Genomic DNA, 27955 nt, shown 5'->3' on the forward strand with positions numbered 1-27955 from the left:
CTTTTGGGATATATTGTACATTATTTAAATTCAGAAGAGCTGCCGACATTACATTCTGGCATTTTTTGTACAAATCTAATTCCTAAAAAGTTGGGACACTGTTTAAAATCTAAGTGAAAACAGAATTCAGTAAGAAAATATTTTTTTCACAATAGAACCATGGAAAAAAAAAAAATCAAATATTTCAACTGACAAAATGTAAGAAAAATATTTGCTATATTTCCAACTGCTCAAAGCGTTCCCAGATATAAACATCATCTTGCATGGAAACACATGTTGCTTTAAAACTTATATGCAGCATTTTGATTCTTTCCAGATTTGTAAGCTGCTAATTTCATAGTCATCAATGCTTTTCCAGAAGAATGTCAAATTTTGGTGTTTTCTAGGTTCTATTGTGAATCAACCATGGATTTATAAGATTCTCACATTACTGAATTCTGTTTTTATTGACATTTCACATAGTTTCACAGCCTTTATTGTATGCTTTTCTCTTACCTGTGCAGAAAACACCAGCCAATACAGTGTTGTTGCAAGTCCTGTCTGGATATGGTCTTTGTGGACACTGAGTCAATGTAGACTCTCTTCCATTGCATTCAATTTGATCATTCCAGGTCTGTCCTGTACCAGGGCCAAGCTGAAGAAGCTTATGGGGCCTCCCACAATCCAACTGTTTGCACACCACTGTTGCATCATTCATGTCCCAGGATTCAGCACACACAGTCCCCCACTGGTTTTGATCAAAATATTCTACTCTTCCATCGCAACGAGTGGCTCCACCATTTAATCTCACGTTACCTGAAAATCATTGTTTTCAAATTAATGTACGTGAAATCCAACTTAGGGGCCAGGTCAGAAACAGAAACACTAAATCCTGTTTACATTGTCTTAGCCTTTGTTAAGTTTCAGTGTCTGTGCGTCTGAATTCATGATACTTACACCTGCTGTTTGAAGAGGAGGTTAATCATCTGAACAGATGAGATAACTATGTATTTCATTGTTGCTTTACAAAGTTGCAGGCTAATTATTTTGTGTGCTTATATATCTGTGTGTACGTTGGCTTGCCTGATCCTAGTGACCTTCTTAGAGTACATGCTCAGGCATAGCTCACATGTCTGAACATAGCGACCATGTTTTTGGTATTGGTACCAGATGCATCAACACATGGGTTTCAACTATGAAAAAATATCTGTCTGGTTGTTTGCATCAACACATTAATTGGAACCACTTATATTTAATATTTTTTAAGAAGGCTATCATTGATTCACTTACATTTTGAAACTCTAATTTAATTTGACATAAAGTCTTACCTGAGCATACCACAGAGGCTTCTTCAACACGGTTCGTGGCAGATCTGCTATAGTCTCTAAATGAGCACTGCGTGAGAGAGGTCTCTCTACCATTACAATGGATCTCGTACCCTCTCAGATCTCCACCTTGACCAAATGACCCTGACATCTCGACAGGATCTCCACAATTCATCTCTCTGCACACCACTGTAGCTTCATTCCTCCCCCAGTTGACATTAAGTGCTGGTGACCAGTGTTCACCATGGTGGACCTCCACCCTTCCTGAGCACATGTCAGTCCCATTGATTAGTCGAATGGTAGCTACAAAGCAAAGAGGAGAAAATCAGCAATGAGCTGGTGTTCATATGAAAGAAAAAGTGAATTCATTGAAATCCGTGTGATATTCTTATTAGTGTTGTAGAAATAACTACAGTATAATTTATAATAAAATGCTAATCAGAAAAAAAAACAAAGTAACATCTAAAAGTAAAAAGAAGGCATTGTATGAAATGAAACATCAACAGTTTGTACCTGAACAAATCACTCCTGCATCTTCACCATGACCGCAGTTATTTTCTCCAAAGGAGGAACGTCTGCAGTGCACAAGTGACGTCTCGTTACCCTAGACAGTTGACATCATCGAGCCAGATCACTCCTTGGCCTTCACCAAAGAAGGCACTGGATTTGGCAGTCTGAGGTGTTCCACAGTCCATGGCTCTGCACACCACCTCAGCATCTCTGAAGTCCCATTCATCATCACACACTGTTCCCCACTGGCCGTCATGCAGAATCTCCACTCGGCCAGAGCATCGGTCAGTGCCGTTCACAAGCCTTAGTGGTGGTTGACCTGAGGGCACACATTAAGGCATTACCAATAAATATTACAAACTTTCAAATTGATTATATTAAGCTACATGCAGTTACATGCATATTGTAAAAAACAGACTCATTATTCATTTTGAATAATGAGGGACCCTCTTATGTTAAAGACCTCATAGTACAATACCCGCCCAATAAAGCACTTCTCCCTCAGACTACTGGCTTATTTGTGATTTCTAGGATATTTAAAAGTAGAATGGGAGGCAGAGTCTTCAGCTTTCTGCCCCCTTTCTCCTGTGGAACCAGCTCCCAGTTTGGATTCAAGAGACAGACACCCTATCTGTTTTTAAGATTGGACTAAAAGCTTTCCTATTTTGTTAAAAGTTATAGTTATGGCTAGATCAGGTAAGCCTAAATGCTCTTTAGTTATGTTGCAGTAGACCTGGGCTGCTGGAAGTTGCCCATAATGCATTGACCATTTCTTCTTCACTCACTTCTTTTCACTCTAGATGTGTTTATAGAGACAGACAAACTTGTTTGATAGGATCTGAACTTTTTTCTCTTTGAGAGCAAGTGACTCCAAAGGGTAGTGGTTTATATGTTTTGCTAAAAAGCAAATATTCCTGGTTTGGGCATGGGAGGAGACATGGCACATGTTCGGACCACAGTGTGGTCCCATGTAGGCAGCCCACTGTAGGTTTGCTGAGTGTCCACACATGAACCCCAAGGGTTATATTAGCTAGGATAGTGTTGTAGGATAGTTTAATGTGTTCTGCTGACTTAATAACTGTTCCAGACCTCTAGCATTAAAGTCAGCACAACAACTGTGTGCTAGGAGCTTCATGGCATGAACTTCCATCGCTGAGCAATTCCTGAAACTTTGATGTAACGTGGATGTGGCCCAGGTGGATACAAAGTATAACTTTGGATGGATACAAAGTATAACTTTGGATGGATACAACTTTGTATCCATCCAAAGTTATACTTTGTATCCACCTGGGCCACATCCACGTTACATCAAAGTTTCAGGAATTGCTCAGCGATGGAAGTTGGATGGATACAATGTATAACTTTGTATTCATCCAAAGTTATACTTTGTATCCATCCAAAGTTATACTTTGTATCCATCCAAAGTTATACTTTGTATCCACCTGGGCCACATCCACGTTACATCAAAGTTTCAGGAATTGCTCAGCGATGGAAGTTGGATGGATACAATGTATAACTTTGTATCCATCCAAAGTTATACTTTGTATCCATCCAAAGTTATACTTTGTATCCACCTGGGCCACGTCCACATTTATACTGTTCCCTACTATTCTTATTCACTCAATATTTTCTTATAATACAAATGACCTTTGCCTTTATAAATTACTAAATGCATAACTAGAAACCATTATGTTATCTTTAACTTGTCAGTGTCTACCACTGGGTTGGTAGATTTATTATTTCTGATGAGCCTCGAACCTTTAATTTAATTTACTGGTAAACAATTAGTAAAAAAAAGATAATGGACAAAAGCTATTCTTCTTAAATAATCAAACATGACGCTTGCTATCCTTGGAAAATGGTGGCACAATTTATCTGTATCTTTAGTCTCTTACCTGCACATGCGAGAGAAACACCTGCACATGATCCCATGTGTTCTTGCAGTTGACATTGGCTGATAGTGCTCACATTACCAGTGCATCTACTTGTGAACCCTCGCAGTGAGCTGTCACCAAAAAAGAAGTTGTTTTGGGATTTTATTGGCACTCCACAGTTGAGCTCCTTACACACAACTGTAGCTTCTTTAAGGCCCCAGTTATTATTACAAACTTTCCCCCATCGGCCGTCGTGGAAAACTTCCAGTCTGCCAGAACAACCATCAGTCCCGTTTATCAATCTGACTGTTTCTGCAAAGCAAAATTTGGTGTTGTTAAGAATTTCTTTAAAACTCAGTTTTGAGCAACAAACAGAATAGAGCCTGTGTTACCTGAGCACACGAGACCAGCATCTTCATTGTGGTCACAGTCATGTTCACCAAAACCTCTGTGAGGACATTGAGCAAGGGACTTCTCATGACCAGTGCACTCAATATCATCCAACCAAACCTGATCCTGGCCTCTCCCAAAGTAAGCCTTGTACTTGACTGCGAGAGCATTGCCACAGTTCATCTCTCGACATGCCACAGTTGCTTCTTGCATCCCCCATCTGTCATCACAGACTGTTCCCCATTGTGAATTATAGTAGATTTCCACTCTACCAGAGCAGCGATTAGTCCCATTCACAAGCCGAATGGGTTGACTGTCTGTTGGGTTAAAAAAAATGTTGAGGGTAAGTTTATTCAGCAAGGGGACAGTCTAACAGTGTCAGTTTACAACAAATTAGTGATAGTTTTGTGGGCACAAGTGTGACTTACTTCCACAGACAACAGTAGCATCTTCACAACTTTCATTGACTTTTAGAACTGAGCACTGTGAGACAGAGGTCTCATTTCCAGAGCAGATGGTTTTGACTGCGGTGAGGTCACGTGCTTCTCCAAAATAGGGTCTTTCGGTCTGAGGGAGAGGATCACCGCAGCCGCCCTCTCGGCACACCACCTGAGCTGCTTCTTTGCCCCAGTCACTGCAAACTTTTTTCCACTGACCGTCATGGTAGACTTCCGCTCTGCCATTACAACGAGTGGTTCCATTTGTAAACCGCACATTTTCTGTAAATGATGTTAATAAAAAAAAATGTAATAACGAATATCTCTTAAATATAAAACTAAGAGGTAAGTCGGTGTTAAATAATATGGATGGATGGATGGAAGTTTTTTTGTTAAGTTAGCTTGCTAATTTTAAAGCCTTCTTGGCCAGGAGCTGGTTGGTTAAGGCCAGAATCAAAACTGGAGTCAGCTATCACCATCAGACAGGTTTATCTTGTTTGTTTAAGCTGATTTGCTTAGTAATTAGTGATCAGTAATAGGTATACGTGTACTTCCCAGTAAGCCAAATTGTTAATTTACCTGTTTTCATTTGACACTTTCACTAGACATTAAGGGCAAAAATAAATGTTTGTAATAAAGATTAGAAATATTTATTTTGTGTATATTAATGTATATGTTATTATTAGTACTATTATTATTATTATATATCATTATAGTCTTGTGTATATGAATGCATATATTGTACATGTTACATTGCACACTGTAAAATATGCTTTAAATGTAGGCCTTCACAACCTTTAAATCTTTATAGCAAGTATCAACACATAATAAATCTATCAAATATCAAATTCCTGGTGTGAACTACTTCAGTAGTCCAAAAAATTGGAGGAAAACATTATTACCTCTTTAGTTGGACATGGCAAGAACAAAAGACTAAAAATGGATGTTTGTGATTGTGTGATAAAATCTGTACTCATATTTTGTGCAAATAAATGGATCTTCTCTATAATATACACAGATAGCTGTCTGTATTTCAATACCAAACACATGAACACATGATTGCATGTTACAATTTATACAGGGTTATGATGGTTTCTACAGCAATATGTAAAGTTCAGTTTTATCAGTTATATTTTTGTTTCACAGAAATATAATCACAGAGGAACTTAAAACAGGAGATACTATAATGCCGCAGACTAACATAAGTGCTGTGTTAGCTGTTTTTTTAGTTGTGCAGTATTTCTCAATTTCAACTACAGTTCCACATTTCATGGAGAGGGACATTTGGGGGTTTTGCTGAGCTGACACCTTGCTCATATGAAGGAATTCTACGTGACTGCAGTCAGTGGTAATGATAATGGTTAGTACAGTGCTTGCTTAGCTTAGCAGAAAAATCAGAGAATAGTGGAAACAGTCAGATTGTCCGAGAATGACAAAATCCACCTTCTCAACTAGTGTAACATTTCATGTGTTGCTTGTTTCATCTTTAAAAAAATCATATGTAAACATGTTGAATTCATCAAAACGATATTATTTTTGAAGCTAAAGTAAAGTTCTTAATACATGTGTATAAGGAAAAACAAATACACAAACATCTTCTTTGAGAAAATGCTATTTGATAAAGTTAAACCTCACATCTGAAGTCAAACATTATTTAGGCTTACCTGAACAGACCACTCCTGCATCTTCACTATGGCCACAGTTATTTTGCCCAAAAGGTCTGTGTTGACACTTAAGGATGGAAGACTCATGGCCAACACACTGTACATCATCCAACCAGATCTCATCTTTTCCTTGTCCAAAGAAAGCACCTTTTTTGGCCTCCATAGCTGCCCCACAGCTTAGCTCTCGACACACCACCTCAGCATTGGCCATGCTCCACTGATCATCACAGACAGTTCCCCAACTGTCTTGGTAGAAGACCTCCACTCTACCAGAGCAACGTGAAGGTCCGACCAGCCTCATTTTCTCACATTCTGGATATGAGAAAAACAAAACCACAAAGGATGCACAATGTGTCGCCTTGGCCATAAAGCCATTACAATTTTTTTTTTTTTTAATATTTGTGTGTTACTTACTGACCAGTAAACTGTAGAAAACTCAAGAGGCCTGCAGCAGAAATAGCAAAATGATGTGATTAAGCCTGACAGGCCTGATATGTAAATCTAGATATATCCTTCAGTTAACAGCCTATACTGCAGTCATAGCTATAATATGTGAAATATATTATAAATATGGAACAGTCTGGAATATTTTCTAATTGATCCAGTAAAGCATATTTAACACATTCAGTCATCCAGGAGTATTTCAGTGCAGACACTAAAACTCCCATTGGTCACTTATGATGTTAACAAGCAATCAAACTATGTCAACTTAAGAAAAAACACAAGAAGTCAGACTGAGAAAAAACCTCCAGTAACTTACCAAGAGACAAGTAAAAAACAAAATGTCGTTTTTCATCCGAAATGAGGATCATATTTGGTCTTCAGTGTTGATCAAATGCTGTAAAATATTTTTGTAAAATTAAAACAGTGGCTTTACCTCTCCTCCTGTGTTTAGAAAAGCTTTTTAAAGCCCTTTTGTTTTTATCCAGAAGGTGATCATATAGTCCTCTTACCTTTTAAATTCACAATGTCTAGAACACTGTTAAAATGAAATCAAAATTTAAACTAACTTGCTCATGTTTGAAATACCCTAAGGATAAAAGCCCTATGAACATATCCAGTAATTGTTATGAATCAAAAGGGACCACCTCGACTTGGACTGCAAACTGGATCCATGTTGACATTTTGATCAATCATTAAAGGGGAGATGATGAGAGGGGATTTTGTTTTTTACACAAAGCCTACATTACTATTTAAAAAAAAAAAACAGGTGTGAAATTGAGCAGAAAGAGAAACAACAATTTAACATTATGCTGGAAAAGAGTTATAACAGTAAGAATTATTTTTGCATGTAACATAGATAATTGGGAAATAGAGATCACAGGGATGATTTTTGTGAAATATCGATTGGTGAACTTGACCACTGACCACCCTCTTCACCTGCCTCCTCCCACCTCTGGTTATCATTCACAGCAGTGCTTTCATCTTTCATTTGTACATGTTGCAACAATCCTTTTATTTAATCCCACTAAGCAGGATGAACTCATGTGCAAACAACCTTTTTTTTAAATAAAAAAAATAAAAAATTCTACATCACAGATTCTCTTAGGAAGCCTCAAGAGAAAAGCTGATTTCAGATATTTGACTTGAATATACAGCTTAATTATAGTTGTTTTTAGTATCACAATAACTTTTACACATGTTAGTGGAATTTCAATTTTCATATATATCATATATTAATGCTGATTTGGCACTTTCTGCTTACAGTGTGATATTCTGAACCTGGATTATTGTGCAGGATATCTCTATTCTCCTCTCTGTACATCTAACACAGCATAAGAAAGAAGTATTTTGTTATGTTAGATGAACCAAACTTTAAACTTTAAATAAGCTATTTGAATATATTTTGCAAATAATGTTCTTACCTTTAAAATAGATTATTGTAGGTTTTGTTCATCAGTATAATGAAGAATAACTCTGGTTTGAGGTACCAGATCTCAACTTGCTGAAGTTTGTTCCTTCACTAAACTGTTCAGACCCAGTTCTTGTCCTGTATTTTATTATTCAAGGCGTTCTCATCTGGGATTGGGTATGCAAAGCACTTCCTGTTGTGAAACTCTGAGTCTCAGTCAGTCTTATAAATCTGTTCTTCTTTTGTTGTAAATACTAAAAGCATATATTACTTTAGTTAGTCAGATTAATAAGAAATTGATGACTAATCATTGCTTTAAAATGACCTTTCGATAAAATGTTTTGTTGTTTTCTAAGAACGCTGTGTTCATTCTTTACTTGCTATTTCCTAATTAATTTGTCCATTCAGCATTTTAGTTGATTTTGGCTGATTTTGTTATCTGTTGTCACACAGAGCAATTTCCGTCACATTATCTTAACTCATTCACTGCCATTGACGTCTATAGACGTCAATGGCAATGGGGAGTTACCTGATTTGAAAATGGCTGGCAGTGAATGAGTTAACTTCCTCTTTTTCCAGCCTATGTTTCTCAATGTATTCCTTACTTTTCCTTCATATTTGCTTTCCTGAAAGAAAACAACATTTTAACAAGGAAAATGTCAAATATTGAGAAGAAAGTTGATGGTTTGTTTCCAGTGTGTTGCCATTTACATACTTTTGTTCAAAGAAGAGGGGATCCTACAAAAAAATGGCCCTATCTGCTTTTTTGAGACGTGAGCAACTATTGAGCAATAAGAGGAGATGAGTAGTTGTCCCATTCTTGTCTGATAGGATTATAGCTGCTCAACAGTCATGAGTCATCTTTATAGTTTTCATTTCATGGTGTGTTTCAAATGTTTTCAGGTAGTGAAAGGTAGTTCAGCATGTGGACTCTTCTGCAGTGAAGCAATGCTGTTGTAGTAGTTGCAGCGTGCCGTTTAGCAGAGTTTCACTGGCATATGCAAGGCCTTACCTGAAAAAGACATTGTCTAGGTGGGAGCATATGTTGCTCTAAAACCTAGTGTTTACTTTTCACTGCACGGATGGTGAGTTTCCATTGCAAGCTGCCAATTCCATAGGCTCTAATGCAACCTGTACCATCAGGGATGCGGGCTTTTGAACTAAATGTTCATAACAAGCTGGATGGTCCCTCTGTTCTTTAGTCTGGAGGACGTGTTGTCCATGTTTTCCAAAAATAATTTAAAATTTTGATTCCTTTGACCAAAGACCAATATTCCACTTTGTCTTAGTCTATTTTAATTGAGCTTTGACCAAGATAAGACTGTTCATAGATTACTTCTTCTTAGCACTGCAGTGCTTTAACCTGCACTTGTGGATGCTACAGTGAGCTTTTCCACACTGACTTATTTTTGTATATCCTATGATATACTGTGAATCAATTTTTGTCAGACAGAAAAATCCAATGTGGTTAGCAAAGGTTATCATTGTCCCCTCACAGCAATATACTTATGGGTTTGAATCTTGAAGTTTGCATGTTCCTTTGTGTCCTCTCTAGAGGTACTCTGGTCTTCTCCCACAGTTCAAAGACATGCATGTTAAGTTAACTGTTAATTGTAAATTGACTATACGTGTGTTTGTGAGAATGGTTTTCTGTCTCTCTTAATTAGTTTTGCAACAGACTGGTGATAGCTAAGAAAATGGGTGGATGACTGGCCAGATATTTCAGCTTTGTTTGGTTTGTGGTTGCGCTTAGACTTGTGGCCAAAGTCTATGCTTATGTTTTCATATATTGCATAAAATGAAGTCACATAGTAGGTTTATTACTTTAAAATTCATGTGTGTATTTCTATAACACTCTCCATTCATTTCTTTATACTTCAAAACCAGAGTTTAGCATCTTCAGTCGGATGTGTGGGAATAAAGTGATAGAAAAAAATAGATACATTTGTTTGTCTATTCAGTTTTATATTATTTGTTACAAAGTCTTATTGCCTCAGACTTGGTAACACATAAAACAGTCCTCAGAGGGAAGTACTTGGTTCATCTGTTAAAAGCTTGCATGCAGTGAAAATGTCCTTATAGGGACTGTTTGAAGAAAAAAAATGGGTTGTAGCCAGCACAACCAGAGGCTGTGAATAACGTGAAAGTACTAACTGGCCCAATGAATTGAACTGAGTCTTGGCAATCTTCTATTTCCAAACTTTGTCAATGGCAGAATTTGAAACTAGTGTTAGAGAATACTGGAGTTTGAAAGGACAGCAGGTTAAACACATATTGACATTTGGGTAAATTATTACAGGATCTGAGGTTCTCTGATAGGAAATTACATCACAAAGCTACCTGAAAAAGAAGACACTGTGTGCAGTCTGATAAACAGGCTGGTCATGTCACAAACAAGATAATAGTCTAATAAGTAGAAATGCGTGTATATACCAGAGTTATAATTAGAACAGCAATTGCAGCGCTAGGAGTACTTTTATCTTGTTATTGGCTTGGATTTGTGTTAATATTAGACTGTTGTAAGGACCTCATGCACTTCCTTAAGACAAATACTTTGAAGACCTTAAATTATGTATTAAAGGCAATACTGTACAGTTAGCAACTATTTTTAACTTTCAAATGCTCACTCTACTTCAGCTTGAATTGTTCTAACATTTTTGGCAAGTCCAATAGCGGCCACTGCAGTTTCCCCACAGAAAATAAAGTCAGATACACTTACCAATCACTATGTTAGCTACACCAGTTCAACTGCTGGTCAATCCAAATATCTAATCAGCCTTTGACATGGCTGCATCTTAGTGCATTTTAGGGAAAGAGACATGCCTCCCAAAGTTCAAACCAAGCACCAGAATGTGGAAGAAAGGGGATTTAAATGACTTTGAACATGGTTGTTGGTGCCGGACAGGATGGTCTAACTATTTCGGAAACTGCTGATCTACTGGGATTGTAACAAAACCCTACTGTGGTATAGGGAAAATATGTGGTATAGGGAAAATATGTGGTGTAGGGAAAAGGAGAAAATCACTGCATAGATCCATCCTGCTTGTATAAACGGTTCAGACTGGTGCTAGTAGTATAATGGTATATGGGAACTTTGGCACACTTTAGGACTTTTAGCATCGGTTGTGCAGCTTTCAAACACCAAAGAATACCTGAGTGTAGCTGCTAACGATTCCCTTATGACCTCAGTGTACCCATCTTCTGATGACTGGTTTCAGTAATGTAATGTAATCAAGCATCTTTGGGATGTGGTTGGGGGCAAGTTCAAACTACAGCACTTCTGTTCCATTAGGCTATTATACAATATCACATTTTAAGTAGTGATGGGCAAATGAAGCTTTCTGAAGCATTGAAGGTTGTATTGAAAAAGGGTTAATTATTAAACGGTTTTCAACAGTCCTCTTTGGTGGCATCTGGTGGCCAAAAACATGAAGAGCATCTTAATTCTACAAATTAAACTGCTTCATTATGAATTCCCACTCAAGAGCTCAGTTGACAGCTTCTGTTTAATACCATGTGACAGTTATTCAATTCAATTCAATTCAATTTTATTTATATAGTGCCAAATCACAACAAAAGTCGCCTCAAGGTGCTTCATAGATACAGAGAAAAACCCAACAATCATATGACCCCTTATGAGCAAGCACTTTGGCAACAGTGGGAAGGAAAAACTCCCTTTTAACAGGAAGAAACCTCCGGCGGAACCAGGCTCAGTGAGGGGAGGGGCCATCTGCTGCGACCGGTTGGGGTGAGAGAAGGAAAACAGGATAAAAGACATGCTGTGGAAGAGAGACAGAGGTTAATAACAGATATGATTCAATGCAGAGAGGTCTATCAACACATAGTGAGTGAGAAAGTGACTGGAAAGGAAAAACTCAATGCATCATGGGAATCCCCCGGCAGCCTACGTCTATTGCAGCATAACTAAGGGAGGATTCAGGGTCACCCTGGTCCAGCCCTAACTATATGCTTTAGCAAAAAGGAAAGTTTTAAGCCTAATCTTGAAAGTAGAGATAGTGTCTGTCTCCCGAATCCAAACTGGAAGCTGGTTCCACAGAAGAGGGGCCTGAAAACTGAAGGCTCTGCCTCCCATTCTACTTTTAAATACTCTAGGAACAACAAGTAGGCCTACAGTGCGAGAGCGAAGTGCTCTAATAGGGTGATATGGTACTACAAGGTCATTAAGATAAGATGGGGCCTGATTATTTAAGACCTTGTATGTGAGGAGCAGGATTTTGAATTCAATTCTGGATTTAACAGGAAGCCAATGAAGGGAAGCCAAAACAGGAGAAATATGCTCTCTCTTTCTAGTCCCTGTCAGGACTCTTGCTGCAGCATTTTGGATTAGCTGAAGGCTTTTCAGCGAGTGTTTTGGACATCCTGATAATAATGATTTGCAGTAGTCCAGCCTGGAAGTAATAAATGCATGAGTATCACACAGTTATGTGAAATACTACTACCATTGTGGTGCTGTATTATTTTGGAGTGAAAAAAATGTTGTCTATTTGTTTATTCATCAAATTTATCATTTGTCATTGTGTTCTCCCATTGTTTCTGACTCCTTGACATTTGTAAACAGTTAAATAAAAAATAATTCTAAATGTATATTTACACTCTTAGAATAGGTTGGGCGTAATGCTTGTGCTATGAGGTACCTGCCTCAACGTGATTATGTAAAAACCAGTGTGTGTCGTACCTTGGTTTGCTATTTCTTACACCAAAACACCACAAATCCCGCAAACAATCACTTCCTTATCTGTGCTTGCATTCTCGCCAGTCCGGACTTCGTGAGTTCACACTGGAGTCTGGACGCAGCGCGATCATTCGAATGGCAGTGTACTTGATGACATCTTCTCTCCGGGGTTTTTTGCTGTCATCCCCTCTTAATTTAATTGTGATTAATAAATGCAATGGACATTACACATGATATAAAAAAAATACACGTGATGCAGTAGATTTCTTTAAGGAAGAAAAAACATAATTTTAAAAAAGTATCTTAAACACTGACAAAATTCGCTTTTACGCATCATCTGCTTCATAACGTCTAATAAGCTTCATAGTTAAGCACAAGCACTACGTGACAGAAACACAAGCTTAATTTCTCTTAATAAAAATAGTATACATGTAATGCCTGAATAAAAACAAACCGGTAAGATGTTAGAATACTTATTTTTATTTTAGTACACACTCAAAACTTAAAATAGACAGCTGGGATTCACGTGACTCTGACCAGATGAACCAAATGTGGGTTTTTTGGGTGGGGGGGGTTGAGGCACCTGAGCATCAGCTTCAAATGGACAATCACTGATTTTATGATTCTAAAACAAATAGGAACACACTTTCATTCCATTAAAAAAATGGAAAAATAGATTTTTCTCCTCTACTCTTTTCGATTGAGTAAACTTTAATCCATCTTGGAATAAGGTTGTAGAGTTATCTACGATAAAAACTATGTATCTATTCGCTGCTGTTAGCTTTGGTATCACACCGTGTTACTTGAAATGTCACAGTTAAAAGATATATTGTTCTAAACCTGGCTTCAGTTCTCCCCACAGAAGCATATTTCTGAACCACATGATTGTAGCAGCTATTACTGAAATATGGTCACCCAGACCTGACCTATAGGGCACACTGCTGGCTAACCGTGATATGGTTGTACTTCATCACTGAACTAAAGTGGAATTTACAGATATCTGTACTTTACATGAGTAGTTATTATTCTGACAACTTTCTACTTTTACTCTCTACATTTTTAAATTAATATCTGTACTTTCTACTTCTTTCCTCTTCAATACAGGTTCGTTACTCTTGGTTAGTGGGCCGGTCCGGAAGAAGTGCACGTGTGCCTAAGTTGTGGCCTTGGTACCATATAACATTTGATAAGCATTACAGAACAGGAGTGACCATAAAGGAAGTAATGTTTGTTTTGTTCTTTTTTAACTGTCAGGTAATTTCTAATGCAACATTTGAAATTACATGCAAGCAGCAGAAATGAGCTTCCTCCAAAGGATGGCTGGGCTCTCCCTCAGAGATTCAGGGACAGGGACACAGTACAATGAATATTCTGATACTGGATGACTGGTTTTCTTTGTTTTCGAGAAAGCATCCCCCTTAATATGCTGTTCTATTTTGTTAGCTGCATGAACAGAAGATGCATCTGGTTTATTATAAATAATATAAAGTGCCTCAACTTTGTCCACTTGCCTCAGAGACACAGTGCATCCTGCTGAAATAATCTCCATGAGTACTGTGTCATCTCACAGTACTCATGGTGGAATTCATTATTTCCTTCTATTCTTTTCTTAGCATCAGGGGTTACACTAACACACTTTGTATTGACACAGGTTATCTGTGTCTAAAATTAAAATTTGTTTGATGATCTGAAACATTTAAGCGTAGCAAATATGCTAAAAAAAAAAAGGGAAAAAAAAGAAATCATTGGAGATAGCAAATACTTTTTCATGGCTCTGTATAATAAGCTGTAAAACTACAAAACAAGATCAGTTTTTTTACAGTATATAAGTAAAATTATTTAAGCTAATGTAATAATTACTTCTTACTTAACAAGTACTATCAACTTTAACCCTAGATTAAATGGCAAAAAATTATATGTCCCATAATCTAAAATAGTTTTCCAATATACCTTTTGCATAATAAAATACTTCAATATTTCGTAACAGATTAATGATTCTCTCTCTCTCTCTTTCTATATATATATATATATATATATATATAGAAAGAGAGAGAGAAAGAGATGTACACACACATACACACACATGCATTGAAAAAACAGTCATGAAAAATAAAGTACACCCTCTTTCCATTGGAAGGCTCAACCTCACTTGATCACGACATATTACACTGTGTGCCGTTTATTTAACAAAAGCTAACCCAAACAGCAGAAGCAGCCTCCAAGTTTATTCTTACTGCTTCCATAGGAATTAAGAGTGTGAGAGGCAGCCAGATGTTAATCAGTCAATCAAATGCACTTTATTGGCTGATCATCAGCAAGAAAATCAGAAAGGACAACCATATTTAATTCAATTACATTTTATTTTTATAATGCCAAATCACAAAAGTCACCTTAAGGTCTATAATAAATGGTTTATATTGCAGCGATATAGAGGGTCCTAAATGAAAAAGAACAGAAGGAATTTTTGGAGATGCTAACACTGTAGAGAGAGAGAGATCTACTCTACTTGGTGTCATATTCTATTGTACAGAACTCACAGGTATGAAATGAACAGAGGCAAGTGAAGGTGCTGCCTCAAGTGACTGATATTCACAGCAATATGAACTAATATCTCCTTTAGGGAAGATGAAGATTTGTGATCTGAGAATTTATGGGAGAAATATCAAACGCATGTGTTCTCTTATTATAATGTAGATAATTTCATTTCCGTCACTCCAGTTTACCTCTGGAGCAGGGTTTATTGTGATTTCAGGCTTCTGTAGAGCAACAAAAACAGAAATTAAATGTTTGTTATGTATTAACCAAATGGCAAGCAGTGAGCTAATTTGTCAGTTCAAAATGAGCTATGCCTCTTACCTAAGCAGATAACACTGGCATCTTCATCATGCCCACAGTCATTTTTTCCAAAACCAGGATGTGAACAGTGTGAAAGTGCAGACTCTTGGCCTGAACATTCCACGTTATCCAGCCATATAGGGCCAGTGCCTCTACCAAAATGAGCACTTGCAGGTGCTGAAACGGCATGACCGCAACCAAGCTGTCTGCATACCACATCAGCATCGCTCATTCCCCAAAAGTCATCACACACAGTTCCCCACTCTCCTTTAAAGAAGACCTCCACTCTGCCGGAGCATTCACCTGAGCCACCCACCAACCGGACTTGTTCTGCATAACAGAGCAGAAAGAGTGAATACAAATACAAAGGAAAATCTTTAAAACAAACATCTACATGCAGTTCTCAAAAGACATCTGTGCTGTACATGTGTGCACAATATATTGTACAATATTTTCACATTAATATGTAGATCATATAGCTTAGACGCAGCTAACAGACTCTTTCGATTTTCAATAAATAACAATTACTTACGTGTAATATTACTTGGATATTATATAGCATTTAGTGACTTTTATTTAAAATGAAACATTAAATGTGTATACTACTCAGGTATATAGTATGTAAGATAAGAAACTAATGAACAACATTAGGGTAGCTAATAGGGTAGGCTAATAGGTAGGGTGAAGGAAGAAATGCCAACCCTGGCTTTTACAAAACATACCTGTAAGCGCTTCTACAGCCTACATATACCAATTTATAACAAATTATACCAAGCAGCTCTTGGTTTTACCTACTTCCTTAACTTACAAGCATGAAAGTGCTGTAGACTTTTTTTTTTATTTGTTCAGGATAATGTAAAAAACATTGTATTTTCAAAAAATAACAAACTAAGCATTTATTTGCATTGTGCAAATGAAATCACAATTTTCCATGCCTCAGTTTTTGTGGAATCAAATACTGATGAATTTCCTCTATAGGGATGGGTATTGATAAGATTTTCACGATTCCGATTCCATTTTCAATTCTGTTTAACGATTCAATTCTTTATCGATTCTCTTATCGATTCTTTTTAAAAAAGGAGACCACTAAAGTCGATTAGCTTAGAACTTTGAACAAGATAGAAATTTAGGAGTAACATGGCCTTACAAACCCAACAGTGAGATCTTAAGAGATCCACAGCCTATGGCTCGTCAATGGGGTGTCACAGGGTTCCCAGGAAAAAAAATTGTAAATGTAAAATAATAAAATAAATATTCTTCTCTAGCAATAACAAAGTATAACATAAATTATTCTGTAGCAATTACACAAGAATATCCAGTAATGTCCCTGCCTACAATTAAACACATTCACTTACTGAAAATCGGGGCCATCTGCTGTGGCAACCCTTGTGTGCAACCCTTTTACTACAAACTTAGTCACTGCTTGGTGACATTCGTCTATCCTGGCCTGAAAGGAGCCGCTACCGGTAGACTGCAGCGAGAACTGGCAGCATCTGAGCCAGCCAGACTCTGTCTGTCTCTCTCATCACGGTCACCTAAATGCACAGTAATAGCAGGTTTTGTAATAAGGCAGATCGCGCTAACATAATATGCACTGTTAGTTGATTATTTACCTGCCGCATTAACGGGAGAGGACGTGCAAATGTTACCGCTGCTGCTGGGTTGAGATTCACGAGTCCGGAGCAGAATTAAAAACACGACATTCATTTAAGGTCATCGCGTGTTTTGTGAGCAAATGCTTTTGCATATTCGTAGTGTTTCCTCCCTTAAATGAAATATCTACTTTGCAAGTATTGCAAGTTGCCCCGTTGTCATCCGTTCTCGTAAAGTATAATCAACTTTTGAGTGTTTGAGCCGCTTAGGTGCCGTGTTTCCTGCCAGGTAAATGACGCTCGTGGTGACGTCATTCGGGACGACTGGAATCGATAAGGGAATCGTTTGCAAAAATGGCAAACAATTCCAAGGAATTGAAACAGTGGGAACCGGTTCTCAACAAGAACCGGTTTTCGATACCCATCCCTATTCCTCTATATTATGTATTGTATCATACGTTAAAACAAAACATCAAATTAGTTTCAGGTTCTTAAAAATGAACCTACATGCTTTTTAACAGCCACCAGGAAGTGACATCTGTGGTTTGCAAAATGCCTCTTGTCCTACCGAAGTTTGATGGAAAATGAGTTCCAACTTGATGCCTATGAAAACTTTCATTCTGAATTCATGGTCTCAGTCATTCAGTTAGGTCAGATTGATTAAAATAATAGTCAGGAGTGTACTCGTAAAAACATTTGCCTTACAGGTGAAAAATTCCCAGTTTGTGACTGGTATCTATAACAAACTCAGCAAAACAAGGTCACAAGTTAGTGTAACCCTGCGCTGGGGGTATCAAAGTACCAAGACGGTGATGGTGAAAACACTTATCTCAAAGCTCCATAACAGAACATCAGGGCAGCGGTTGATGAAAGTTAGGGTTACCCTCTCATTCATACTGTCTGCGACCTTAAGAAAAAATGTGCCAGAATTTTGAACACATAATAATAAAAGTCTTTACCTGCACAGAGAACACCAGCATCATGTTCATGCCCGCAGGTTGCTCTTGTAAAACCTTTGCCTAAGCATTGCTGAATAGAAGTCACAGTCTCAAAGCATGAAGAACTAGCCTGCACCACTGGCCCACTGCCTGGGCCGTAAAAAGCAGCACCAGGAGCATTCATGGCACGTCCACACTCCAGAGTCTCGCACACCGCTTGAGCTTTACTTAGAGTCCAGTCCGTGTCACACACTGTGTGCCACTGCTCGCCATGACGGACCTCCACTCTTCCAGAGCACTTATCAGTACTGTTAACCAACCGGACAGTCAAGCTTTCTGTGAAGGCAAATAAAGCGCACATGTATATATTGTGGTGGGGCATGGACTGCGGTGCCGTGCGGATGCACCTGCACGGCATCTGCAATCACGCCCTCTGTGTTAAAACATGGGGAATCAGTGTTGTAAGTTGGTGTAAGTGTGGTGTGATGAATGTGTGGCTGACAGCCGAGAGCTGCAGCCGCGTATAATAAAGATGATTCTAAACAACGACCTCTGGATCTGTCATGACTCAATTATGCCACATAAATAAAAGAGAAATTCTGATCAGAAAAAAAAAATCCAAAGTCATATCTAAAGATTAAAAAAAGACACAATATTTAATGACAAAATAGTTTTTACCTGAACAAATCACTCCTGCATCTTCACTGTGGCTGCAAAAAAATCTTCCAGAGGGGCGATACCTGCAGTGCCCAAGGGACGTCTCATTACCCAAACAGTTGACAGAAGAAAGCCAGATCGCTCCTTGGCCTTCACCAAAGAAGGCATTAGATTTTGCTCTATGAGCTGTTCCACAGTCCATGGCTCTGCACACCACCTCAGCATCTCTGAGGTCCCAGTCATCATCACACACTGTTCCCCACTGGCCGCCATGCAGAATCTCCACTCGACCAGAACATCGATCAATGCCGTTCACAAGCCTTAGCGGTGGTTTACCTGAGGGCACACGTTAAAGTGTTAGCGATGAATATTTCAATCTCTCAATCTTTTTTAAATCCAGAGTTTTTTAAGGATATCTTCAACGTGCTGTATGCTGATAAGGGTCCATCATTATTAGAAATGCAACCAAAAGATGTTAATGGCTGTCCCCCTTTTCAGACAATAGCTCATACTGGACAGTTTGTATGCCCAAGAAACTTTAACGTGTAGTTAACTTCAGCAACAGGTGTATTTTAACCCAAAACACAGTCTTTCACCAAATGTAACCAGGAAATTTTGGTGCTAAAGCTCAGGTCCAATTATTGTTGATTTAACTGAGGAAATCACTAAAGAATTAACAATAAATATTACTAGATGTCAAAAAGATTCCATCACGCAGTTTTTAAGAACTCAATAGCTTCTCGTGAGGGGCCGTGCTGACACCTGCTGCTCCCTGGCAGAGAGCACCATGCCCCTCCCGTGTTTTAAATGCACTTTAGAACAGCACGCAGCAACACCAAATAAGAGCAGGTGGAGAAAGGTATGGGGTATTCACACCCATGTTCTCTGTTCTTCATCAGGGCAGGGGGCTGGGAGGAGGAGTTGGCCATCTGATTGGGGTCTGGGATGCTGGGCCTCCCTGCTGCTGCAGCACCGCGAATGGTCTGCTTGTCTTCGCCTGAGGGAAAAGGATAAAATCTCTTGGGTCTAGGGGTAGATTACCCCTCTAGAGGTGAGGGTACCTGGACCTGAGGTATAGAGTATGCTTGGGTAGTGTTAGTGTGATTACAGTGTCCATTTCTGTTCGTCTCCACATTGGGAGATGGCCAATTATTTGTATATGTGTGCATGAGGGTGGGAATCCATGTTTGTGTCTGTGTGTGCCTTTTTGTCTGTGTCTATATGTCAGGTCGGGTCTTAGACTCCACCTCTCTGGACATATCTCAGGCCCCCCCAGGTGTGGGGACCTATCACCCCCACAACACTCCCTGCCGGTGGCTGATGCCCTCAGATGTTGGTGCGTTGCTGGTTCTCAGTGTCCAGGGCTGGGCGCTCAGGTATGTACCGGCTCATTCCTGGTGGCTGCTTGGCAGGGCCTGCTGCTCGTGGCTCGGTCGCACCCCTTCCAGCGGGTGGGGTGCCCTTGGACCTCAGGCCCAGGGCTCGGTTCGTTCTGGCGCGGCTGGCTGCCGGCGGAGCCAGCGGGCACGTCACTGCAGCCCCCTGTGGCTTCCACATCGGGGCTGCTGGGTGACCCCACATCTGAGGCTTTCCTCAGCTCTTTCCAGGAGGGTGGCGCGGTTGCCCCTCCTTGGACTACCGCGCTCTTGGGGGCCTCTAGATATTTGGGGCCTGGATCTCCTCCATGCCTGCTTCATGCCCTGGGGGACGGGGCTATGGCTCCCCACACCCTCTAGCAGACTGTTACATAGAGGAACATTTTGAATACATGCACACTCACGCACACAGGTGTACACACGGGTGCTCATAGACTGTTACGGTTCGGCGTTGGCAGTGTATTGTTTTAGGCGTTTTGTTTTGGCGTGACTGTTATGTGTTCCTGTTTTACTTTGAAAGTCTGTGTTATCTTAGTGTGCAATTTACGTGTCCCTGTCTCGTCAGTGTAAGCGTTGCCCCGGCTGTGTTTCCCTCTTGTTGTCCATTTCCTGATTGCTCCCTCTAGGTATTTAAACCCTGTGTTTCAGTGTGTCAGGGTCGCGATCTTCCCCCCGTTGTAAATAGTTTGGCGCCTTGTGTTGTGATGTAAATAAATATCGTATTTTGCTTTAAAGAAAATAGTTGTCGATACTTTCGTTTTGGGATTATTTTTGTGGAAGCCCGTATTAGTCTTTTTTATGAGTTCGCCCTCCTTAAGAGCAGTGAGCTTGGGGGCCCTTTTTCCCCTTATTTCTATTTTTCCTGAGTTGCACGCCGGTTGCCTAGGCCGGGGTGTAACATAAACACAAACTATATCTTTCTTGGTTGCTACCTCAAAGCACGTTGTGCACTGCCAGTCTTGCGTGCTGCACAATCAGTGTTGGGGAGTAACGGAATACATGTAACGCCGTTATGTATTTAAAATACAAAATATGAGTAACTGTATTCCGTTACAGTTACCGTTTAAAAAGGTGGTATTCAGAATACAGTTACTTTGTTGAAATGAATGGATTACACGGCTGTATTTTCCTGTTTCATAAGGTTATGAACTCTATATTTTTGGTGTCCACGCCGGTGGAAACCCAAACAAAACACGTATTAAGAGGCGCTCATGTCTGTGTCTCAATCTCGCGGCCCATGTCATGTCATGGGTAGTGTAGTCCGTGTTGCAGGGAGAATGGACTGCTATACCCGTTATGTGTCTGTGAGCGCGAGGGAGGGAGAAAAAGAGTCGAAAAGTAAGAGACCGGCCACCGACCAGAAAAGGGAGATGGAAGCATGTAATATATATATATATATATATATATATATATATATATATATATAGGTGAAGACAAAATTCACGGTTCGGTTCGGTTCGATACTTTGGTGTCACGGTTCGTATTTTTCGATACAAAAAATGTTCATGCATTTTTAATTTGTCATTATTAAAATTATAAATATAATTTTAACTCAAAAGTATACTTTTTAAATTTAACCCTAACCCTTGTGCGTGTTTTTTATTTTGACAGCGAATGCGCACCTGCGGACCACTTATGTGCAGCCCTGGTTATTTAGCTCATCATATTGCAGCCACAGAAATTCTTTTGTCCATGAAACCATAAAGCTGCACTTTCTTTTTGCCTTATAGTCTGATTTGTCATAACTTCTCCGTTTTGTGGTAAGCTTTTCTTTGGCTGTCACTTCTTCACCCTGACCTGTCTTATTTGGCTCAGCAGAATGAAATGCTTTTACACACGCACTCACATAAGCTCAGCGATTCTCTGCGCGATCAACCTCTCACATGTTTAAGCTGCGGGAGATTTCACTTGTCATGTTTGCATAGTAAGCTAACGATTATAAGACGATGTCAGAGGAATTGGTGCACAAATTATCATCACTCACAGATCAGTGCTGTCGCTCTCTATACACAGTTCGCACGATTGCAAAGTGAAAGCAAAAAAACAAGCGCAAATTCAAACGCGACTTCAATATGTCACATATTGACAGTGGCTCACCGATGCCAATGACATAATTACCCCAGCTACATTTCTGAAAGAATGCAAAAGCATTGACAGACATATTTTTCCTACAATAGCCCGACGGGCAGGGAGAGATAGATTTTGGTAGCCGACTGAAAAAATCGCTAGCTCCGGGACGTCGGGCTAGCGATATTGCAAGCCCTGTATGATTGAGGAATCACTCATCTTTGGAAAAGAGAGTTTATTACAGAGAAATGGCTCTTTCCAAAATAAAAGCTATACTATCCGCTTCTTCTGGGCTATATTCTCAGCAGCATAAGGAGAATCATGTGCTAACAGCTGTCTAATGACTCGGCTAAAGTTAGTAGCATGCTTGCTTTTTTTTTGTCTGCTTCCACTTGTCTTTGCACTAGGATGATATCGGCGTAAATGTGCAGTCATATTCGTTGTGTTCCCACTAGTGCTTTCAGGTTAATCTCGTTGAAATGACCTTAACGCACAACACGGCAAATCTCCGTTAACGAGCTACCGCCGATCGCTCCGTGCATGGGGCTAGACGGCCAACACGTTAACGAGCTAACTGCGGCTAACACACTAGTTCACACCAATGTAATTGAGCATTGCATGGCACATCCAACATACTGTTTTACTTTAGTCCATGACTCGCTTACTTCAGGGTCATACGTCACATGAAAACCAATAATTCCAAACGCCAGATCTGAATGAGGTTCAATTTGGAGAGCTTAACTTCTGTCTCGCTAGCTTGCCCTGCGCTCTTCCTTCTGATGATGCTGTCTGTGTTGAGCGCTCAGTGGATCTGCGCTGGACAGTGCAGCCTAGGCTGAGTAGTCGAACACAGATTCACTGAGCGCTCAAAATATATATTTATAATTTCAATAATGACAAATTAAAAAGGCATGAACATTTTTTTGTATCGAAAAAATATCGAACACCGTGACACCAAAGTATCGAACCGAACCGAACCGTGAATTTTGTGTATCGTTGCACCCTAATATATATATATATATATATATATATATATATATATATATATATATATATATGTGTGTGTGTGTGAACAAGAAGGCATCGGTGGGCAAGAGACTAAAAACAGGGCATTGTTGGAATGCTACTACGCAAGTAACCCTGGCGGAAGGGGCTACACGAATAGGATGAGGGACCTATGGATTCTTTGATACCCAACATCCACAATGACGGCGAAACAACTAGTAGCTCAGTGTTCCAACATTCGAAAGAAGGGACTGCTATCACAGCTAGAGGTTGACGAGGTACAACATAAATGCTATGGCAAGGAGGAGTCAGGACGCCAGGTCAGAGGGGAGATATCATCACCCCTACCCGAGATTGGGTACATAGCCCCAAGTGCGATAGGAGAAGGATTGTTGAGTACGAGAGGAACTGACCTGAAAAATAGGATCATGGCCAAGCTTGAAACCTGGATCCCCCGTAGCCGGTTACCAAGATTACGTGAAGTACCCTCAGAAGGTCTGCTAGATGATGTTAATGCAGCACTACGGATGATACCTACAACCACGATTACCGACACTAACAAGCTGATCTACAATACGGCAGCAGTGATCAGTGAGATGCTTGGCTACAAGTTGAACAGCCACAAGGGGCAGTACCCTCCATGGAGAAGGAGGCTAGAGGGCAAGATCAAAGTAGCACGGAGGGAGGTTAGCCAACTAACAGAGTTGCAGAAAGGTGCGGCAAAGAAGGTGCATATGAAATACAGCAAACTGTCCATACCTGAGGCATTGGAAACTGCCAAGCAAAGACTCACAGCCTTGGCCAGCCGCTTGAGGAGGTACACCAGAGAGATAGAAGGCAGGAGAATAAACCAGCTGTTCTCCACAGAACCAGCAAAGGTGTACTCTCAGTGGCAAGGGAACAATAAGAGAACAGCACCACCAAGGCTGGAGACGGAGCAATACTGGAAGAGCATATGGGAGAAGGACGCAACCCGTAACGGCAATGCTCAGTGGCTAGTGGATCTGAGGGCAGACCACAGCGACCTCCCTGAACAGGGTCCAGTAACCATCACAGTGGCAGATATCCAAGAAAGGGTCTCCAGTATGAAGAGTTGGACAGCACCAGGGCCAGACATGGTTCACGCCTACTGGCTGAAGAAGCTGACTGCACTCCACGAGCGTCTGGCAGCACAAATGAACCAGCTGCTAGTTAACGACAGACACCCGGAATGGCTAACCGAAGGTCGAACGGTCCTGATCCCCAAGGACCCCAAGAAGGGACCGGTCCCATCCAACTACCGACCAATAACCTGCCTCAGTACTACATGGAAGCTCCTGTCAGGCATCATATTGGCTAAGATGAACAGGCACATGGGTCAATACATGAATGGGGCACAGAAAGGGATTGGCAAGAATACCAGAGGCGCAAAACACCAGCTACTGGTAGACAGAACAGTCAGCCGAGACTGCAAGACCAGACTGACCAACCTGTGCATTGCCTGGATTGATTACAAGAAGGCCTATGACTCAATGCCCCACAGCTGGATACTGGAATGCTTAGAATTGTACAAGATCAACAGGACCCTAAGAGCCTTCATCAGGAACTCAATGGGGATGTGGCGTACAACACTAGAGGCCAAATCCAAGCCCATAGCACAAGTCACCATCAAGTGCGGGATCTACCAAGGAGATGCTCTGTCCCCACTGCTGTTCTGCATAGGCCTGAACCCCCTCAGTGAGATCATTAACAAGACTGGCTACGGATACCGACTACGGAATGGAGCAGTTGTGAGCCACCTCCTGTACATGGATGACATCAAGCTGTATGCCAAGAGTGAACAAGACATCGATTCACTGATCCACACTACCAGGCTTTACAGCAATGACATTGGAATGTCGTTCGGACTGGAGAAGTGTAGTCGAATGGTAACAAAGAGAGGGAAGGTAGTCAGAACTGAGGGGATTGAACTACCAGAAGGCAACATTGCAGACATAGAGGACAGTTACAAGTACCTGGGGATCCCGCAGGCAAATGGGAACCATGAAGAGGCCGCTAGAAAGGCTGCAACCACCAAGTACCTGCAGAGGGTTAGGCAAGTCCTGAGGAGTCAGCTGAATGGTAAGAACAAGATCCGGGCCATCAACACATACGCCCTGCCCGTGATCAGGTACCCTGCTGGGGTAATAGGCTGGCCAAAGGAGGAGATAGAAGCCACTGACATAAAGACAAGAAAGTTCCTTACCATGCATGGAGGGCTTCACCCCAAGTCCAGCACCCTGAGGCTGTACGCAACGAACATCCAAGAATACATTGGGAAGATGGCCCCAACTGACCGAGTGCTCAGTAAATACCTCAGGCAGCAGAAACCCAAGAAAGAGGAGGGAGACGAGGAACCATCATGGAAGGACAGGGCCCTGCATGGTATGTACCACCGGCAGATAGAGGAGGTGGCTGATATCCAGAAATCCTACCAGTGGCTGGACAAAGCTGGACTGAAAGACAGCACAGAGGCACTAATCATGGCAGCACAAGAACAAGCTCTGAGTACAAGATCCATAGAGGCTGGGGTCTATCACACCAGGCAAGACCCCAGGTGCAGGCTGTGTAAAGATGCCCCAGAGACAATCCAGCACATAACAGCAGGGTGCAAGATGCTAGCAGGCAAGGCATACATGGAACGCCATAACCAAGTGGCCGGCATAGTGTACAGGAACATCTGTGCCGAGTATAACCTGGAAGTCCCAAGGTCAAAATGGGAGATGCCCCCAAGGGTGGTGGAGAATGACCGAGCTAAGATCCTGTGGGACTTCCAGATACAGACAGACAAAATGGTGGCGGCTAACCAACCGGACATAGTGGTGGTAGACAAACAGAAGAAGACGGCCGTAGTGATCGATGTAGCGGTTCCGAATGACAGCAATATCAGGAAGAAGGAACACGAGAAGCTGGAGAAATACCAAGGGCTCAGAGAAGAGCTCGAGAGGATGTGGAGGGTGAAGGTAACAGTGGTCCCCGTGGTAATTGGAGCACTAGGTGCGGTGACTCCCAAGCTAAGCGAGTGGCTCCAGCAGATCCCCGGATCAACATCGGAGATCTCTGTCCAGAAGAGCGCAGTCCTGGGAACAGCTAAGATACTGCGCAGGACCCTCAAGCTCCCAGGCCTCTGGTAGAGGACCCGAGCTTGAAGGATAAACCGCCCGCAGGGGCGTGCTGGGTGTTTTTTTTTTTTATATATACACAAAGTTGACCCAGACAACAAAGTAAAGCTAGTTTTCGGCTACGAGCCCGACACAGAACCCGACGTATTAGCCAGAGGTCTCTTTACGGTTATATGCCTTTATGGTTCGGAGCTGCGGACCTGTTATATATTTGCGCGGAATAGTTTTCTATCTGAGATTGCTGCGAAAAGTGCAGCCTTACCTATTGTCCACCCTACTGTTACTCATTTATATTAAGATTTAAAAATCTAGTTGGTATTGGTATGGCGAATAACCTTCAGTAAACGCAATAAATCACACAGCAATAGTACATTCATGTAGTTGTAAAAAGCATGATAATATATTAAGTAATCCAAGTATTCAGAATACGTTACTCTCATTGAGTAACGTAACGGAATATGTTACAAAATACATTTCTGGGCATGTATTCTATAATCTGTAGTGGAATACATTTTAAAAGTAACCTTCCCAACACTGAGCACAATAACATTCAATATATAGTAGTGGTGGGATTTGTGGTGTGTTTTGGTGCAAGAAATAGTGAGCGAATGTGTGACATAACGACAGATGTAGAGTCAGCAAGGAAAAGAGCAAGTTCAGCCTATTCCAAAATAAAAACCAGAAATACATATGTTCAGTCGACTACAATTGTAGACAAGGGAAATGACACAGGGGGAAGTGGACACACAAAGAGTGACAGAAAATAAAACACATGATGAGGGTCTGTAAAATAAGATGGGAAGTACAGAATAGAGAGAGACAGACTAGACAAACAGACAGAAATGGAGAAAAGACAGACTACATACAGGGAAATGTCTAAAAAATTAGACAAGGAACTAAGAACTACAAATATGAATAACACTTGAAAATACTAATAGACACAAAAGGCTAAAAATGTAGAAAGAAAACCACCAAATCATAAACCAACCAAAATATCCAAACTACGGAAAAAAACAACAGAAACCATGACAATGAGAGAAGGCCTATTTAAAACATCAGTCAGTGTAATCCCAGCACCCGTTTCAAGCCATATTAAATGGGAGGGTTAAATCAGAAAGAGTATATGTTTTGAAGTCAGCACCAAATCAAAAATACAGATTCGTCTGCTCTGCTATCTGTTTCAAAGTATAATCAGTGGCTAAAAACTTGTAATTATTAACAAATAAGCATGTAGTTTACCAGTTACCCTCCCACCACCACCACAGTTGGTGACATCACATCACAGCAATATTTTATACAGTTTGTGATCTCTAGAAAAAATATGTTTGAATTTTGAACATAATAATAAGGGTTTACCTGCACAGAGAACACCAGCATCATATTCATGCCCGCAGGTTGCTCTTGTAAAACCTTCGACTGAGCATTGCTGAAGAGATGTCACACTGTCGAAACATGAATTGCTAGCCTCCACCACTGACCCACTGCCACGGCCAAAAAAATGCACCACCATGAGGTTTCATGGCACGTCCACACTCCAGCAACTCACACACCACTTGAGCTTTACTTTGAGTCCACTCCGTGTCACATACTGCATGCCACTGGTCACCATGACGGACCTCCA

The 27955-nt window shown here is 40.6% G+C and overlaps 1 protein-coding gene across 3 annotated transcripts in view; it reads right to left on the reverse strand.

The window, feature by feature from the left end:
- The window catches only part of LOC120725521 (deleted in malignant brain tumors 1 protein-like), an 84555-nt gene that overhangs the window by 4676 nt on the left and 51924 nt on the right, over window positions 1–27955 (reverse strand). For all 3 annotated transcript variants that reach the window (XM_040018512.1, XM_040018510.1, XM_040018511.1), the window contains 2 exons: window positions 1308–1607; window positions 496–795 (listed from right to left, as the gene is read on the reverse strand). In XM_040018512.1, coding sequence (XP_039874446.1) covers window positions 496–795; window positions 1308–1607 — 600 coding nt within the window. The remainder of the gene's footprint in view (window positions 1–495; window positions 796–1307; window positions 1608–27955) is intronic.

This window comes from Simochromis diagramma, unplaced genomic scaffold (genome assembly GCF_900408965.1).
Source record: "Simochromis diagramma unplaced genomic scaffold, fSimDia1.1 OVJJ01000802.1, whole genome shotgun sequence".
Classification (NCBI taxonomy): Eukaryota; Metazoa; Chordata; class Actinopteri; order Cichliformes; family Cichlidae; genus Simochromis; species Simochromis diagramma.